Source organism: Lissotriton helveticus, chromosome 10 (genome assembly GCF_964261635.1).
Source record: "Lissotriton helveticus chromosome 10, aLisHel1.1, whole genome shotgun sequence".
NCBI classification, from domain to species: Eukaryota; Metazoa; Chordata; class Amphibia; order Caudata; family Salamandridae; genus Lissotriton; species Lissotriton helveticus.
This window is the reverse complement of record NC_136071.1, coordinates 747,849,568-747,869,053: the sequence shown is the minus strand read 5'-3', so window position 1 is coordinate 747,869,053 and position 19,486 is coordinate 747,849,568. Positions and strand designations below refer to the sequence as shown.

At 40.4% G+C, this 19,486-nt stretch overlaps 1 protein-coding gene across 3 annotated transcripts in view; it reads right to left on the bottom strand.

Moving 5' to 3' along the window:
- Positions 1-310: 310 nt before the first annotated feature.
- PFKP (phosphofructokinase, platelet) overlaps positions 311-19,486 on the bottom strand; it is a 383,854-nt gene continuing 364,678 nt past the window's right edge. For 2 of the 3 annotated variants that reach the window (XM_078663306.1, XM_078663305.1), the window contains exons 21-22: positions 8,440-8,545; positions 311-1,231 (exon numbers count right to left, since the gene is read on the bottom strand). In XM_078663306.1, coding sequence (XP_078519432.1) covers positions 1,084-1,231; positions 8,440-8,545 — 254 coding nt within the window. In that variant the 3' untranslated portion in view covers positions 311-1,083. The remainder of the gene's footprint in view (positions 1,232-8,439; positions 8,546-19,486) is intronic. The other variant, XM_078663307.1, reaches the window with a different exon arrangement.

Sequence of the window (19,486 nt, the reverse complement as noted above, 5' to 3'; positions counted from 1 at the left end):
ACAGTGTTTCTTTATAGTTGCGTTCAGTCTAGCCGATCTATTGGCAATCTAAGAGATTCAGAGCTGAATGCAACATTTGGATGATGTTAAAGCCTAACTGGAGGCTTACAGGGGGCTACCGAAGACCACTAGCGTGGGAATAGTACATGCTTAATGACGCAACTTGTCAACTGCAAATTTGATTCGCTTGTTAATCTGTCAATTTTAACGTGTCCAATTTCGATTATAAATGCTATTGTAATGCCCCAATTGAAGCAACGTGATGGTTTTCCACTGATGTAGTTGACTAGTTAAAAATGACACTTTACGGTAGTTTGCGACAGTACCTTTATTTCACGCACTTTACACAAATATATTTTATTACGTGACACAACCAAACAAATGTTTTACATATATATGGAGACACAATCTCTGATACAAAGTGCAATAGATGTATTTATTAACTTACTACACAAAGTGCACATCAAGGGAACCACTGAGCAAGCAGAGATTGTGTTTTAATTCACCATTAGTTTACATTTTCCATATTAGAGAACAGATATTTCGCAAACCTAACGACTTCCATATTAATCAAGCAGTTCAAGGTCCGGTTCACGTCACATTTTAGGAGGCTGAATATATTAATCTTGCTGATGCCACAAAGCAGCACGGTTGTCATCTGGCTCCTATTATGTTTTGGGGGATTTTTATTTATTTATCACTAGTTAGCTTGGTTCCAACCTGTGTATTTTTGGGCCTTGCGGAACGTTTGATCCCAAAATCTAAGTGAATGTGAACTAAAATTCAACTCCCCTTGCTCAATAGAGCCCAAGTAGTCCTATTTCCATATATGTGTCTTTCACTCTGTGTAAATAAAAAATATATTTTGGACAACAGGAATCAATATGTGTCTGTCTGCACTAGATCCGATAGGGACCGCCTTCCCAGGTTAAACTATCCAGCAAGGAAATTGTGTGGACACTAAAGTGCTGGTACAATAATTTAAAAGCTACGAAACAAAGCAGTCATCAATATGTCCTAATGCATAATAATACACATACTACAGTATATCAGCGAACAAGTTTAACTGATATTACTGCAGGTTCAGATGGCTCCGGGGTCTGCTTTTTTTGGTCTTTGCACGTGTTCCAGCTGTCCAGAATCTGAAACATCATAACTAGTTTTGTATTTCGCCAGAATTTTCATCAGTGGCCTGAGCTTCAGCCACCACTGTTCCTGTGGAATTCTGTGTCTGTAAAGAAAAAAAAATGGACAAGCCTTAAAGTGAGGATTCAGTACTTCGCAGTCAAACGTTCATTAACTTCGGGCTCACTTGTAAAAGACTGACAACATTGTGTGGTACTGCATTTGTAAATAGCGTAAAAGGTCACACAATTAGTCATGAACAGAAGTCACTCAAATCAAAAGTCTGATGCTGAGAATTCAGCCTTGGACAAGCAAACAGAATTGCAAAAAAGAAAAACAATAAAACCTTGCTGACAGTTGTAGTTACCCGGACATCCCTAGTATAGGTAACCATTCATAAAATGTTTTTCCTCAACAAATATGAAGGAAATATTCTCCGAGGAAATTTAAATAGAGCTGCATAGTGTGGCAAAGCGGTTCTGAGCAAAAATCACTGCAGTGTCCACAGTATAATTAGGCCCCGATTTTTTGTTTGACCTCCAACATGTGTAGATGTTTGTCTCATTAGGCAGGTGGAGAATCTCCTACTCCAGCTGGGGCACATCTAACTCAATCCCATGTCATGGCATCTAGTGCAGGTGGCTAAAGCCATCACATAAAGTATCAGTAAAGGACTGGACACAGTGTGGTGATCCCTATCTCCAAGATCTCTCACCTGTTGTCAACTCACTTGTTGGCTCCCTCCTCCATGAAATCTGAAATGCATCTTATTGTGAAAGTATCCCATGGTCAGGTGGAAGAGCCTAAGAGTATCCGGCCCCAGAAAGCGGGGAAGGAGGCTGGTGGGCCCCAGGAGCCCTGCTTCTTTGGCCATCTTTGGCCTTCAAACATGTTTTGAGAATGCTGTGGATCTCTCCTTTTGAAAGATATTTGGTTGATTGCTCTTTAGATGTCCTACAGAGCTACTAACTTTGACTCATGGATGCATATTTTGGCATGATTTCTTGAGTGGTACGATAAAAATATGAATGGTGTAACTGTATGGACCACCCAAAAAACATAGCCAGTGACAGAACGAACCCAAATGTTATTTTTTATTTCAAAGTTTTTTATTGAATTTTAGCGTGTATAAAATAATACATGAAACCAAATCATACATAAAACCCAACATAAAATCTTGTACAGGGAACATAGGCATATACAAAATAAATCAAAGGGGTAAGAGAAGTTAGGGAAAGGGGGTTGAGAATACAGAGTCAGGGTTGTGGAACAATCTGACATGGTGTGAGGGTTACTGTGGGGAGTACTGCTGTATAACTTATTTACTGACCTGGTGCATTACCTACAGAGAGTCATCGGTAATTCTAATGAGGGTATTTTTTGATAGGCAGTACAAGTTTACTGACATGAATAACAGAGAAGCACAATGGTTTTGAAAACAATAATATATACTCATTAGACAGATGTTTTAACAAGCAATACGAGACAAGTGCAAGAGTATGGCAGCAATCTGGTGTACAAAAGATCTTTATAGTATGTGTGTGTTAAACCAGGTTTTAATCCCTTGTGTGGGTTGAGAGTGGTATCTGGTGTGCTGAGACTTAAAGGGTTTGTGATTTGCCCGGCACCAAATAGTGATAATTGTTGAGAGTGAGAGAGGTGAGCCATGACAATGGTAGTAGCCTAGAATTATTTACAGAGGATCATTGGTAGGTTTTGGTAGCAAGAGAGGACTGTATATGGATGTATCTAAGAAGATTTTTTTGGTAGTGATGAAGTTGTACAGTGTATCCCAAATGGGTTTAGAAGGAGTCTTCCATGGTGAGTGTTGGAGGGCTCTATTGTGTTTGCATCTAATGTGTGAAATCCAGTTGATCCAGCAGTTAAAGGAGGCTTTATGCGTGCTTTTCTAGTTGGATAGAACTATTTTGGTTGCAGATGTCGGAAGGGTTGTAGAAGTTAGTGTTGAGAAATCCTTTAATAAGGAATGCAAGTTCTTTTTTGGGATGGCAATTGAGTAGAATGAAAAAACCTTATTCCAGAAATGAAAAAGTTGCAATGGAGGATAAGGTGAGCAAGATCTCCTACCTCTTCTTTACAATTCCAGCAGGTGGGATCATCTAAAAGTTTTAATGAGTCTAGTCGAGATGGGGTCCAAAATGTTCTGTGTATAAACCAGAAGTTAGTTTATGAAAGTGCAGAGGAAATTGTCTGAGTTATTACTGATTTCCAGATATGGGACGAGTCTTTTATGGGCTTGAAGAGTGTTTTCCCAAAAAATGTTATATCTGCTTAATGGCAAAGTTTTTGGGCGTAAAAGTTTGTACAAGTCGGATACTTGGTGGCCAGAGTTGTTAAGTTTCAATGTAAGATTCGGTCAGATGATGTCTTTTTATGGTTCTTAGATTTCGAAATGACAGCCTTGATTTTAAGGAAGTTATAAAACTCCACTTTATCTAGGTGTTTTACTGTTTGTAGGTTGAAGAAGGTTATGGGTTGAAATGTGTAGCCAAGCTGATGAGGGAAGAAGATGCCCTTGTCTATCCATGTTTGGAAGAACATAGTTTTGCCATTATATTCAAATTTTGGGTTGTTCCAGAGTGAAGCTAAGTTGGAGAGTCCTATACCTGAAGATAGTTTCTTATCTATTTGTAGGAGGGAGGTTTTTGTATTCTTTAATATTTATTTGGATTCATCAAGGTGTTTTGTGTTGGTTGTTAACAAGGTTAATGGGTGTAGGTTGTTTAGTAGAGCCCTTCCAATTTTTAACCATACTGGCGTATAGTTACTTGGGGGTGGTTTCAATATGAACCCTGTTTTGCGAGAAAAGCAGATTGGTAATATCTGAAGTTGGCCAGGTTAACACTACCTAGTGAGTTGTGTAGCCTGAGTTTTTCAAGGCTATTCTAGCTCTTTTGTCTTGCCGTAGGGATTTAGAGATCTGTTTGTCTAGTTTGTGGTGGAAGTCCTCTGATAAAAGAAGAGGGAGTGTGCTGATGATATGATTGATTATAGGAGTGATCATAATTTTTGAATTTTCTGTTCTTCCCAACAAGTAATACATCTAGGAGACCATTTGTCCAATAACATTTTTTGTCTTCTGGAGAGTAATATTTTCATTATGTTTAATGGTATCTATTAGGTCTGCTCCGAACTCGATACCCAGATATTTTATATGTCCGGTCTGCCAGGATATTCCAGCTATACCTAGAACATCATTTGTGCAGTGAAGAATTGGAGGTTTCACCTCAGATCAATCTCTGTTTAGTCTATATCCTATCCTGAGTGTTCGGAGTAGAGTTCTATAGTGGTCATGAGAGCTTGAATGGAGGGGCCTAGGTTTTCTGTGATTATAAAGATGTCATCTGCGTAGGCGGCTAGTTTAACATATTTGTCTTTAAAATAGATTCCGGTGATTTTGGAGTTTTGTTTTAGGTCTAGTAGAAGGGGTTCCAGTGCTAGAGGAAATAGAGATGGGAAAAGTGGGCATCCTTGCCTCACACTTTGTTGTAGGTTAAGTGGGTGTGATAAGGAGCCATTAATCAAGATACGTGCGGATGTTTTATTTTAGAGAGCCATGACCATTTTTATGAAAGTGTCTCTCAGGTTAAAAGATTCCATGCAGTGTTTTAGAAAAGCCCAAAATACTGTGTCAAACGTTATTTCTGTGTCTAGTGTTATGGCTACTGAGGATAAGGGTGATTTTTTTACATTATCGAGGACGTGGCATCAGAGACGTGTGTTATCTTTTGACATACGATTTTGAGAAAACCTTCTTGGGAATTGCTTATAAAGTGTGAGGGTATTCATTAAGTCTTGTGGCCAAGATCTTCACATATTTTTTGCAATCTAGATTCATCAAAGAGATCTGCCTGTAATTTTTTGGCAGTGTTCGGTCTTTCCCATCCTAGGGGATCACAATAATGTTAGCTTCAGCCATTGTGCCCATGACTATGCTTGAATTAGCAATGTGGTTGAATAGGGATAGCATGGTTGGTTGTAGTAGGTTGGAGAAGGAGTATAACATTTGGCAACCCCCTGTCTCAAATGTTATTTTACCCAACATGCATCATGTCTTTCTTTCTGGCTTGGGCAGCAACAAATTCAGAACATCAATAAAAATTGCTGTTCCCTCCCCTTCAGTGAATTATGCAAGAATACCATTGGTACATTTTCTTCACCCCATTGCAGCAAAGACATGCAGATCTATGTACAGTACTTGTGGTTTGTTTGATGCGTTCCTTCATGTAGAACCTTTATTAACCATAATATCTTTCTGTTAAGTGTCCTTTATCTTTCGCTGGTAATATCTGAATTTACTCTGATCATAATGTTTCCTGTTTGAATAACGGGTAAGGAATATGATGGACTGTGAAATAGTTCTTAATTTATTCATGCGAGAACCTTTTCTTTGCTTTGACTTCAACAACTTCCATTATTGGATTACAGACCATTTCTTGAAATTATAATTTCAGCGTTGCAACACTTATTTTCTGTTGATTGCGTCACATCGCACTGCGAAACGAATGAGTGCCCCCTGATTAGTTTGTGATTTTATTCATCATCTTTTGCCGATTGGTGGTGTTTTCAATGCTGCCTTACAGACTATATCTAACCTATCTTGTGTGATTATATACCATTGCAGAGTAACACTAGAGGTAGGATAAATGTAGCCCTTATCAGTCTAATTTGTTGTATGGCGTCCAATGTGCTATTGATGAATTTGCACGTGTATAAAATCAAAGATAGATGGAGTGTACCTGTATCACCTATATAATGCCAAGGGGCTGTCTTATCTAAAAGATTTGTTTTGTGGAGTTTGGTTGGAGTCCAATGAACTTTGTATAACATGTATGTTCTGGATGGAATTACGGTTATAGATGTACATAGCTTACCAACTATCAGCCAAGTTTCAGCTTTGAATTTGAGATAAATATTGTGTGCCCTTAGTCATTCTGTGCCTTTACCAAATTTCCTCTGCATTCCCTCTTAGAATGCAGTGACAAGTTTTAACGTCTTGTATATTCCACTTTGAGATTGTAAGAGGTAAAATATTTAAAGAGGCACGATGTGCGCTATGGGAGGATAGCAGCTGAGGATTCGAAGGATAGGCGGACAGTCATATGAAGATGGGTGGTGATCTAGGGAGTAGCATGGGGCTATGGCAGCAATGATTCCTGGGATAAGGACTGAATTTACAATGCTTTGGTAACTAGTGTAGGGAACACAAAAGTGACGCAAAACGGAGCAAAATCTTTTTTTTCTCAATTAACTTTCCAGCGCTAAACTTGTTTAGTGCGGAAAATAACGTAAAAGTAATGCGAAGCAGCGCATTGCTCTGCTTCACATTATGTTGCACAATGGGAGCGTATCAAGGGTGGTGCATGGGCGTTCACATGCAACCCCCAAGGTTTCTCACACTAAACCCAATTTACTAAAAACAGTAGACTGAGTTTAACATGAGAAAACTGCGCCCTTTGCAATTGGGCGCAAGGAAGGAGAAATTAAAGCATTTCTCTCCTTCCTTTTCCAACTTTGCCTGCGTGCTGCACTGTGCAGCACGTATACAAAGTGAAAAAACTTTGCATCGTGCCTAGCATAGTATTTTGTACAGGAAGGGAAGTGGAAATCCATGCTGGCACAAGGGAAGGAGATAGCCATATCTTTAAAAATATGGCGCTCTCCTGCTCCCTCCCTGTCACGCAACACAGAGAAGCCTTGCAGGAGGCTGCACTGCATTGTGTGGAGATTTTGAAAATCTCCTCCCTAGATTCTTCTTCAGCAGTAAAACAGAAACCTCAGGGTATGGTTTGATGCAAGGTTTCTCTCAGAGGAGTGGGTTTAACAGCAACCACTACTTTATGTTACTATGTAGAAATGGCTCTACTGGTTTAGCTTTCACACTTCATTATACTGACCAGGGCCATTGTGTTGTTGATTGTTGACTACTGTAACACTGTCTGTGCTTTTTCTCTCCCCACCACACTCAAAAACAAGATTTTGAAACCCCAAAGACTGCTAACCAAGCTACCAGACTCTGTGTTAAACTAAAGGTATCTGGTCATACTACTCTGGCTCTTAAAAATCTGCATTGGCACCCAGTGCCCTTGAAAAGTTTGAACTTTTCTGCACCACATTCAAATCACAGGTAGGCTAATGCTCAAAATATCTTTGTTTTATTATTCATCAACTATACAACAGCCCAAACCTGGGGTTTAGTAACATAATGTTAGCATAGGCTACATTCAACTGCAAGCCCCATGTAGGAATGTAAATATGGGTGGTGGGGGAGCTCAGGTCAGAAACACTCTGTGCCTAGGTCTGAAATCAACTCAATTTGGCATTATTTAAGATACAACTAAAAACATGGATATCAGATATGAGAAATCTATGTTAGTTTTTTTACTTTTATAAAGATATTTTGTGGCTATTGCAATAATAGCCAAATGGGATGCATCATTGAGCTCAGGGATTTTTACAAATATTTATTTCACCATGCTTTAAAGGGAAAATCGTAAACAGCCAAGAATAGGAGCGAAGTTCAGCAGGATGCCTTATGTGGAAATATGTGACTGAATAGATCTGAACATACTTTGTTCTTTTTCAGAAGGCTGCTGCTAGGCCCAATGTCTTATTGCTCATCATGGAATCCTAAGATTATGCTGGTGAAAGGCTTGTGAATCCCACTGATGCTGAGACTAGAGGCTTAAATGTTCAATGGTTGAGGGACTGGTAGGTAGCAAATAGCTCCTTAGCTTCACAACTATCCATCTTGGATTACAGCACTTAAAGTACATTGAGAGAGTGCTGGTGCCACTGGACTCAGGGACTGTATCTTTTTGGAGTGAAAGTTTGTGTGTGTGGTGAAACCTACTACATATTGATTTAGGGTCCTCTACCACCAGTATATCAGTTTCCCTTTTAAACACCATGGTTGCACCACTCTCACTTCAGCAGTTGTTTGAAATGCAGAGGAACAAAGTGCCTACAACCCGAACAGGGGCATTGGAAAAGAGTGTATTCATGACTATGGTTTAGTTAGGTAACTGGGGCACTTCAGATGGCCCTTAAGAATATTTGATCTGTTCCTGTTAGGAAGACTGTCTGCTAGAGAAGTCAGGTCCAGGAAGCTGTGGGTTTAGGAAGCTTCATTTTACTAGAGGGAGTAGAGTAGTGTGGATCGCAACCGATTTAATAGACTGATGAGGGTGCAAGGATTTCATGGAATGGACCTATTTTTTTTTTTATTTGTAAAATATTCCTAGGAATAAAACATGGATTAGAGATAACATAAGGAACATAATGTTTACTCACACAAAGTCTGTTTCATCACGCAGTTGAACTACTGGTTGGAACAGAAGATTACGTCTACGCATTCCTAGCAGACAAACGGTGTCTTCAGTATTTGCAAATATTCTCCCTATGAGAGAAGTAATACAGTTATTGGGAAACCATGATTTGAAAGAAAAGGACAGCCAAGTCAAAAATTGAATAAAATTTCAAACAATTCAGTTTAAAAGATCTTAACTGATGTCATCACATTATACAAACCATATGTCCTTATACTCATGACCAGAATGGTTGTTTGTCAACCACAGTGCTACCTACACCATTAACCTGATTCTATAACATAAGTTCTCACCCAAATCCATTGCTCACAGACTGCATTCCATACATTAGACATTCGCTGTCTTTCCAACCTACCCCTGTTATTATTGTACTCCTTATTAAACAATGCCTAAATGCATCCACCTCTCTCTGTCATCTCAACCACTCTAGCACTTATTCAGCACCATGGACATGCTTGAAATTAGCATGTGTATGTATAAGGGGCCCTAAATAGGGCAAAAGACACATTGCTATAACTGCCTTAGTGCTTACAAAGTATTCATGTCTAATGTAATCTTCATATTTGTCTTTGTTAAAACCTCTTATATCCAAACCTTTATCTACTCACTCAAAACTGCTCGCTCAAGAACTTTTGAATCACTGCTATCAGCAAATAGTATACATCACAAATTCCTTTTGCTTGATATTGCTTCCCCAACTTTTCTCCATTATCATACGATCTGTTAGACAACACTTTTCTCTATTCCTTCTGCCAGCATGCCATTTTCTCTTTTTGATACACCCCTCCTTCCCAATATTCCTTCATTCCTGCCCCGTTGAACTTGATCCTTTTCTACATTGATCAGGCCATGCTGTGCTTCTCTGACTGCTACACCATCAAATGATGTCAACCCTCCTACTGTTAAATCTAACTTCCATAATTAACCAGTACATTTCTGAATTCAAGACTGAATCTCCACTTTGAAACTGCAGTCCCTACATCTATTTTACAAAAGTTATGCTCTGGCCTCTCCACACACATTTCAAGTACAGTTCTCTATCCTCATTTAATCTCTAAAGCCATTGAGCTGTTTGTCTTTTATCACTTCTTATGCTAACGCACAATCTCTACAATCCCGTGGAGAAGTGTGGCTCAATGGTTAGAGTGGCAGACCCTGATGCAGAGGTCTAGCCCGGGACCAGGGTTCAATTCCCCGCCTCGGCGGGTCTTGGGCTCAAAAATTTTACGGACCTGATAATTCTCGCCTCGGTGCCTATTCCAATCATGGAGTACCACTCTGCAACTCTGGGCAATAGCTTGCTTAATCTCCACAACGGCCCCCACAACGCTAAGGATGCCTGACCTCCACCTTGGGGGTGCCCAGGAGTGGACACCTCACAGGGAAAGCCAGGATGGGTTCCATAGCGGTATTCGTATAAGCGCCTTAAGACCCTTGCGGGTAAGTAGTGCACTATACAAGTATCAATTTACATTTACATTTACTTCCTACAAATGCACTCTATGGGTGGACTGCTCAGAGCTCACTCATGCATACCCATCCATTAGAGTGATGCTGACTCATAAAAATGTGCTAATTCATCCTTATCCTTTAGTATAGGGGATTCCAAAAACTCTGACACCAGAATTCAGCATCACTGGAATTGCACTTTCCTCACTCTCCTCCTACCTCGCTGGCCAGTTCTCCTCGGGTCGGACCGGGAAACCTAAAGGAGCCTAGAAATAAATAGTGCTCATAACAATCTGTTCATATCCTCTCCTAACTCTACATCTCTCTCTCTCTCTGTCCAACCATTTCATTTTCTCTCTCCCATTCTCCCCTCTCTCTCTTCTCCCTTTCTCTATCCTTCTCTCCCCCTATTCTTCTTTCTGTCTTCAAGCTCTCTGTGCCTGCTGCAGTTAATCTCATGGAGCTGTGAAGAGTGGCTCATGCAAAAGCAATGGCACTGGGCTTTCAAAACCAGGCTCCAGTGGCTTCAGGCCACTGGGAATACACAATGGAAAAAAAGGTCAGTCCAGCCTTGATTCAACCTGATGATCTGCTACCTATGTGCTAGTCCTTCATTTAGGGTCTACTACAACTTATTTGGCAAAATCATTCGACCCTTTTTCACATTCCCCTTCATCCCATTCACTCCTTGTGTTTATTATTCACTGCTTCTCTGTATCTAATATTGCATGGTCTCTCGCTATCTAATGGTAAACCCTCCTAAGACAAAATATGTTTTACTAAGTCACTTACAACATCCAAAGTTATTATTTCTAGTCCATTTTCACTGTTCCTTCTCCTTACTGTTGTAACTTGGCTTTCCTTTTGACAGCAAATGATGCTTTCCATCTTCATCCCTTTAATATATCTTGTCCCCATTTCCTGAATCATCAAAACCTAGACTTACCAGACTTTACCCTACACCAAGATCTTGATTAATGTATTAGCCCTCTAGATTCTGGACTACTTAGACATACTTACTTATGTGACTCCATTCCAACATTTGCCACCCACCTTTTCATCTTTTCTGGATCCTCCTCACTGCTGCTGTTTACGCACCATATACTCAGGATAACACTGTGCCAAATGTCCCTGTGCAGGTTAGTTCAAATCAATCAGGTCTTCACAACCTACGTTTACTCCCCTGACTGACCCGTATTTTAACAACCCCAAAACAACTATACTGCTTCACTTCTTACACGCACAGCCCCTTCTTGTGCCACAACACAACCCACTGAACAATGTAAAACAGTCACCACCACCTTTTTGGGCTGAGGAGGCATCACAATCACCTTCAGGGCTAAACATATGGTGCTTAATGCAAGTGCTGTAATCTTGTAATGGCACACCCGCACCTTCTCTCCCACATCGGCGTTCAATGTAAGTTTTGTAATTTTGTAATGTCGTGCTCACACCTTCTCTCCCACATCGGCGCTCAATGTAACCACTGTAATCTAGCAATGTCTCACTCACACCTTCTCTCCCACATCGACGCTCAATGTAACCACTGTAATCTAGCAATGTCTCACTCACACCTTCTCTCCCACATCGACGCTCAATGTAAGTGCTGCAATCTTGTAACGTCTCCCACCTTCTCTCCTACATAGGTACTCAATGTAAGTGCTGTAATCTTCTAATGTCCCACACCTTCTCTTCCACATCGGCGCTCAATGTAAGTGCTGTAATCTTGTAATGTCTCACTTACACCTTCTCTCCCACATCGGTGCTCAATGTAAGTGATATAATCTTGTAACGTGTCACTCACACCTTCTCTCCCACAGCGGTGCTCAATGTAAGTGCTGTAATCTTGTAATGTCTCATTCACACCTTCTCATCCACATCAGCGCTCAATGTAAGTGCTGTAATCTTGAAATGACTCACACCTTCTTTCCTACATCGGCGCTCAATGTAAGTGCTGTAATCTTGTAATCTGTAACTCACACCTTCTCTCCCACATGTTTATTTTTGTTAATGTGCACTTGTCTTTGTACTATAGGATTTAATCGCTGTACAAAAATAAATACCACATGTGATCAATGTTAAGGTTGTATCTCAAAAGTTACATGTGTACAAATTTCAAACACCACATCGGGGCAGATGGAAACCCTATTTTGAATATTGCCATGCATGGAAAAGGCAAATATGACGTATAGCCAAATTAGTATGTTATTTTAACAAACTAAGTGTAAATGCAAGTGCCATGATCACCATCTTTTACATTTGAGTGACCATTAAACTAATAATATAGCAACAAATAAAGGTAAATAAGTCCTTGCTTCAGGGAAAAGGTCTATGCAAGTTTCAGGTGTTCTTCACTTAAAGAAACGTTCACAAGAAGATAATATTAAAAGCATCTAAAAATTGCTTCAGAGTCAGGGGCATCGATGCCTGAAATGCAATGCGAGCAAATGCAAACAATGTCTATTAGTCCCCAATGAAGTAAAAAAACATAGGTTACATCATGCAAATAAATGTGCAGTATTATTCGAATAACACAATCTTGAAAGTTCAATATCAAATCAGAAATATTGTAGCTTACATTTAATTTTGGGTTGTTAGTAAATATGTTACAGATCATTTGTATTATCTTTATTAGGTTATTGCATGCTAGCAGGTAACTTATAGATGCTTTTTAAACGTAAGCTTAAAGGGTATTAGCTATATTTTGAAAATGCTTGTAAACTTCATGTTATTTAAGCTGCATTAATGTTCTGCACGGTGCAATATACAAGCAAAATTTCGAAAATGGTTATTTTAACATCTTCTTGAAGATAAGCTTTACCTTTTTCTGAATCCAATGAAGTTGGCAAAATGTAAACGAAAAAGGAAAAGAGGAAAAATGCATTTAGAGAAGCAGAACATATTCTAAATGCATTTCAAGAAACGAATATTAAATGGTCACACCACTGACTTAGTGGCGATTCTTTGTAGAAATACATTTGTATCCTTTGAAACCTCTGGTTTTTAGGGACATGGAAGAATTTCCTCTATCACTAAGCCCGTAAAGCGGTCACAGCCACAACCCCAACACACTTTTATGTTTTCAAGGAGGAAGTGCAAGTTGGCAAAAAAAGGAAAAGCAGGCGATCTTGCTACATCGAGCTTTTCCCTCTGTCCTTCGGTGCAGTTCCTCTAGTGTGCAGGGCTGCACCTACATTTCAAAAAGTGGATTTCAATTTGTGAGTGAAACACCAGGGGCATCTGGTGGTGAGTCCACGGACATTACAACTTACTGGACAACATGTTGGAGAACACAGAAATGAATTGAAGAAAACAAAGGAAACACACAAGAAGCATCACCAAACACCCTAAAGTCGTGTGGCTTAATCAAAACAAAGCCAGTGGACCTGGACCAGAAACTGAGAGTTCAAGCCAGGTTTCCAGAAAACATATTGAATGAATGACCACAGGCTAGTCACTGATTTTCTGACTTATAAGTAGGAAATGTGTTCACTTATATATGCATTGTTTACGCCTGAACTACAATAGGAGAAACTTTACATTTGTTAATGATATCTTAGTGTGTGCTAAATTGCAAAACCTTATGACTCACAGCATCTAGGTCTATTGTTTTTTAAATTCTACGAAATTTGAAAGGTACCAAAATGAAGGGAACGCCATATTCAGTAATCAGTATTTGCAAATGCAAATTTGTTCCCAACTGATTCAATCAAAAAGACAGATTTCCTTGAATCCACAATTTATTGCACATCATTTTTGGATAGTGCTTCCACAACGATTATGACAGTTCATCAATATTAATTGACAAGCTTGTAGCAACAGAAGTTCCTAATAAATTCAGCCACCGCGTTTCGTCCAACGTAGGACGTCATCAGGACTATAGTTCAGTGTTCTTTCTGTGTAACTTCTAATTGTGCAGCGCCCCGTTTCAAAATATTTCAATTTCATTCTTAGCTGTCATTTAGCAATCTTAGCTGTTCAATAAAAGACATATTTTACCAGCTTAAAAAAGTCCCCACCATCTTGTTGTTAGCGTACCATTGGTAAGAGCAGGAATCTTCCTATCAAATGCATAACAGCCCTTCCGACCTTTGAATGCACTCTCCCTATTAAAGTGTAATAGCTATTTCTACCCTTTTTCATTAAAAACCTAGCAAGTTTATGAGCAAAAATAGGTATAATATGTGAGAAATATGTGGCAGTTCTGAGAGCCAGCCACCCTTCTCTGTGTCCAGCACGGTCTTGACCCCTCCACACACCTTCCTGCACTGACACTGCGCTACACTCTGTGTAACCATTGTCTCCCCCCAGCGTAGATTAGCTTCCCCTGTGACTCCCAGACTCGAGCCTGTGTTGCTCTGCTATCCTGTTAACACATGTTTGCCTTTAACACCTGATCTCGTCTGCGCATTCCTGAATTTACTGCCTTTAAAGAACACTTCTCATTCGACCAGGGAGTCTAACGGATGAGTCTCTCTCCCATGGATCCTTTTGCAAGCATTAAACTCAATCAGAGAACTCTTTTGAACGTATACAAAACTTAACTCTGTTAATTAGATCTCAAGTGTACACCATGTTGTAATAGGCTTATTGGAGAGTCACAGAAATGCGCTCGCAAGTTATATTTTAATGCAAACAATTGGAGTAAATAAACAAAAACATGGTGCAGTTGGACATCCTTGAATTGATTGTGCTTTTTTTATTTATAATTCTCACGAGCAGAACAGTCTATCTGCTAGAATAATAAGTGGCATATGCTATCTGAATGGTACCCAGACAATATCCTTTATCTGCTTTGCCACACTATGCGACCACTGTCATGGATAATATACGTGTCTGAATGTTGTTTTCATCTGTGGAACACACCATTGGTATGGCATTGCATTCTGTTGTTGAGGTGTGATTTTCCAAAACGTTCCACATTTTCTGTCGCAGATTAGAATCTGGTTCTGCTTGAGGATGTTCTTCTATGTTTCTGATGACTTGGGTTTGGGGCTCTCCCATCAGGACATTGCTTCCTACAGATGTCACACAAGTGAAAAGGACGTCTTTACCTTTGCTCAATCCATCTTTAACTTTGTTTCATCGCTTTCTGACTGAAATCATGCCTTTATTAAACAAGCATTGGCAAAGTCAATAGGTTTCATCTAGTGTCCATGTCATAGTGTTTTTTTTCCTTTAAGTTATATTGCGCAGCAGCTAAACTGCTCTGCAATATGTAAAATCAAATTTGACAAAGTCAATACAAACCTATTGGCTTTGCCGGTGCTTGTTTCTGTTCCTGTTGCTGCCTTAATGAACTGTTAAGTCAAAGGATTTCCAAAGTCAGAGCCAGCCGCACCAAAGGGCAAGTCGGGGATATCCAAGAACGTATGCATTTCCATTTATAACTGTTTTTGTGAACCGCAGTCAGTATTTTATTTCTTCTTGAAAATCACAGCAAATATCAGTGTGGCCTGAACAGAAATAACTAGCACATATGTATTTATCTAACACCCCATAGTCTTATACAAACATTTGCAATGAATCTGACAAATACAAAGAACACATGGAAAACACAGATGGAGATAGAGTAACCTTGATAAATTTGAAGTGTGACCATCAATATTCTGGTTTTACTGCCAACTTTCGAGCTGGCTACTGGATAACAATTATTTTATAAAATTGTTTTCTTGAAGTCCAATGATTTGAAATCTTTATATGTTAAAAAAATGAATGTTTAAATCATTCTTTTGTTACAACTTGTAAAGCATATCTTGTTGATTATGTGACATGAACACTGGTGCTGTTTCTGCATCGAAAAGGAGACCACGAATTACAAAACGTGTAATATTACATATGACAAATGTGCAGCAAATAACAAAAAATTATCAACACAAAAAAATTGTTTGCTAAATTGTCAGGTTTTTTCCTTAGTCTGTTAAATCGAAAGAACAAGGAAGCCCTATTAATGGTGAGAGAGCTGGTGTTCCCCCATTAACTAGCACTCTAGGTATCTGGGTGCATATTTATGAAATAGTGGCGCAGTGCAGCAAGTCATCTTGCAGTGCTGCATCACGTCATCTTGCAGTGCTGCATCACTATTTAACCCCTTCCATGCAGGGCTAATTCCCCCATGGTGCAGGGGGAGGGGCTGCGCGCGGCGCCGCAGTGCTCGTGAGGAGCCCAGCTCGTCATGCTGCACAGTGGAGCTGGGCTCATGACAAGCTGGGATCATCACAACTCCGCCCACTCCTGTAGAAAGCCCGCACAGGTGGAGAATTAGCCCCGCGTTGGCCGTCCGCGGCAGTTATGACGAGCTCAGCTTGTCATGAGGCACAGTGGAGCTGTGCTCATGACGAGCTGAGCTCGTCATAAGCATTTAAGGGGTTAAGGCATATGGCTTATTCCTGACTTTTCCTCTTGTGCTTGTGCACAGTGAGCTGCCTAGCACCAATGCAGGCTCCCTTGCACCATAGTGCAAGGGTGCCTGTGTTGCATGCAGAATTGTTTTTGTTCAGGAAGGGACACCTAACTGCATAAAAACAATCTTGAGAGGCATTTTCCTCCTTCTATGCAGGATACATAGAAAGAGGAAGTAACGAGGATAAATAAAGATATTTCTCCTTGTTATGCCTTTCCCATGTTTACAAGGTCTTGTAAATCTGGGAATGCATCAAAAACCATAGGAGTTGCGTTGGAACACCAACACAATGCACATGAAATGCCTAACCAAGGCAGAGTAACACAATGCAGGGATTTGCGTTGCGTTACTCCAGATCTTTGGAGCCTTTCACACCCATGCAAAGTGGTTTGCGTGGCTTCAAATATCTGACTTAAGGTTTGCATCGCTCATGCACCACAATGCGTGGTGCATGAGCAACGAAAACTGGGTCAGAAATATGGCCCTTGCGGCATGCAATGGAAAGCTGGCCTCCTACGCCTTTTTGACTCTCCCTGCAGCAGTTCCAGCCTAGCTTAAAGAAGTAGGTACAGGACAAGCCTATGTACAATGCAACACAATTAGCATATTTGCACTAAAGATGTGCCTATTCAGCCAGAGATGTCAGTACACATGCCATTAATAATATCTGACAATATACAACGACATTTGCAGCTTGAAATATGAATCAAGCTGTAGAAAGTGCATAGAACACAATGAAGACTGTAAGGTATCTCAGTAAAGTACTATTTCAGGGGCCAATGGCTATTCACTCTGTAAGGTATGGTAAATGATTGCAAACATTGGCACAGCCCTGACAGCAAAAAACTAAAAATCCACAACAATGAAGTTATGGGAACGTTTGAATGCTGAACAATGTTTAGAATCATATGCCGATTATTAAACCAGTCACCCTTGAGTGGTAGTCCTCGAAACATTTTGCCTTCACTCTTCTTGTTTTGCTGAATTTGTTTTTGTTTTCCTTAGTACTCTGTGCATTTCACCATTGCTCACCAGCGCTAAACTGCCTGAGCGCTCACCCTAAAAAGTAATACAATTGGCTTAATAGGATTGGCACATTTAATTTACTTATAAGTACCTAGTAAAGTAGTATAACAGATACCAAGGGCTGGTAGATTAAAATTCTACTAGTGGACCTGCAGCACTTATTGTGCCATCAGCTTATGTAGCCTCATAAAACATGTCTCAAGCCTGCATTTGCAGCATTTGCGCAGTTTTAAACTACCAATTCGACTTGCCAAGTTAAACCCCTTGTCAAGCCTCAAACCCCCTTTTTAATACATATACGTCACCGCTAAGGTAGGCCCTAAGCACCAGATAGGGCAGGGTGCTGTGCATTGAAAAAGTTGGACATGCACTTTAATGTTTTACATGTAGTGGGAGTAAAAAACACACGTATATGTTTTTCATTGCTGTGTGGCCTACCTTTCCCATAGGATAACACTTGTTTACCTTATTACATTTAGTAAATGATAACCTTTGTTTGGGAGCAGGTAGAAAATATCATGTTTGATGAGAAAGGAATTGTAATTGAAAATCCTACAAGTGGAAAAGTCGACTTTTAAGTCACAATTCAGAAAATGCCCCTTTTAGAAAGTTGACATTTTCTGATCCTATGATTTTGAGCCCACAGCCTGTTCCTGGGTCATAGGACTAGGTGTAATTGGCAGTTAGTCTCTTTTTATTCTCCCAGACAGCCACACAATCGGGAGACTGGGTGTTGTCAAGATGGGTCATCCAAGCAAGATGGGGGGGTGAAGCTGTGCACAGCCCCACTTGCACTTCAAAGATACTGCCTCAGCACAAACACAAAGAACATCACACTAGCCTATTGGGCCCCACACATCCTAGGAACAGAGCACGGAGGCAGAACATTCCAGACACTTCTGTGGCGGGAAAATTACAAAAGTTTCTTCCACTTCAAAGCTAGCACCAGGTATAAAACCAGGACCTTCCAACTTACTCTTCAGTGCACTCCAGGTCCAGTGAACACTACAGACGAAGGACTGCCCTGCTGCTTGAGGTCTGTTCCGAGAAGGAAGACTGGACCTACTCCCTTCATCCCAGGCTACCTGAGTGACTCCAAAGGCTAATTACCTGATATCATATTCTGCCTGAACGTGTAACTAGTCCTGCCTGAGCCCTGCTGGCCTCTGCTGGAGTGCATTTCTAATCCCCAAGAGGTGCCTCCCAGGTCCTGGACCGTTGCTGTGGCATCAGTTGAGCTCCTTCTGTAAGAAAAATGGACATGCTGATATTTTGGGCTCTTCATAAATGCGAACAAGTCAGTTTGCACTAAGATCTTGCCACCGATGCTGACTGCCAATGCGAAGCTCAGGTGAACTTGTCTCTTCACACTACAGTGACTCTGGGGGGCAACACAAGATCTGCATTCCACGTTACAGCATCGATAGCCTGCGGTGACCGCCAATGTGAAGCTCCAGCAACAGCAACACCTGTTTGCTACCCTCGGCTTGCTCTTCGCGCTACAGCCAAGTCTGTCCATGATGCTCGCAGCCTCCCTTACCGCGAACTGGACTCTTCGCTCTGGACTTTGAGACAGTAACTTTTTCAGCGGGACTAACCTGGTCTCTGTGTTCAACCTGCGCTTCATCGCTGTCAGCCTGAACTTGTGACTTTACTACGGTCTCCCACAACCAGATAACCGCTTTGTGCTTTTATGTGCTCTATTTACCTTAAATCTTTGAAATTGCATGTCTCCAGATCGACTGATTGGATTGTTATAATTTTGGAGTCAAATAATTAATACATTTTACTCTATTTTTCTAAACTGCTGTGGGAATTTTCTTGTATTGTATTTTCTTTATTACTGTTCAAGTTCTGCTTAACTACTTTACACATTGCCTCTAAGTTAAGCCTAACTGCTTTTGTGCCAAACTAGCAGAGGTTCAGCACAGGTTAATGCATAAAGCTGGCTTGCTTCCCCATTCTAACTGCTGGAGATGTGATAGTACGTCCTGTAAAATTTCTCATATCATCTGTGGATGTCCTGTGATCCAACCCTTTTGGAATTATGTAGGTAAAACCTTAAGTTCCACGATGCCTCTACAAATTCCACTTTCATATGCTACCATTTTTCTGCATGATACACATCAATCAC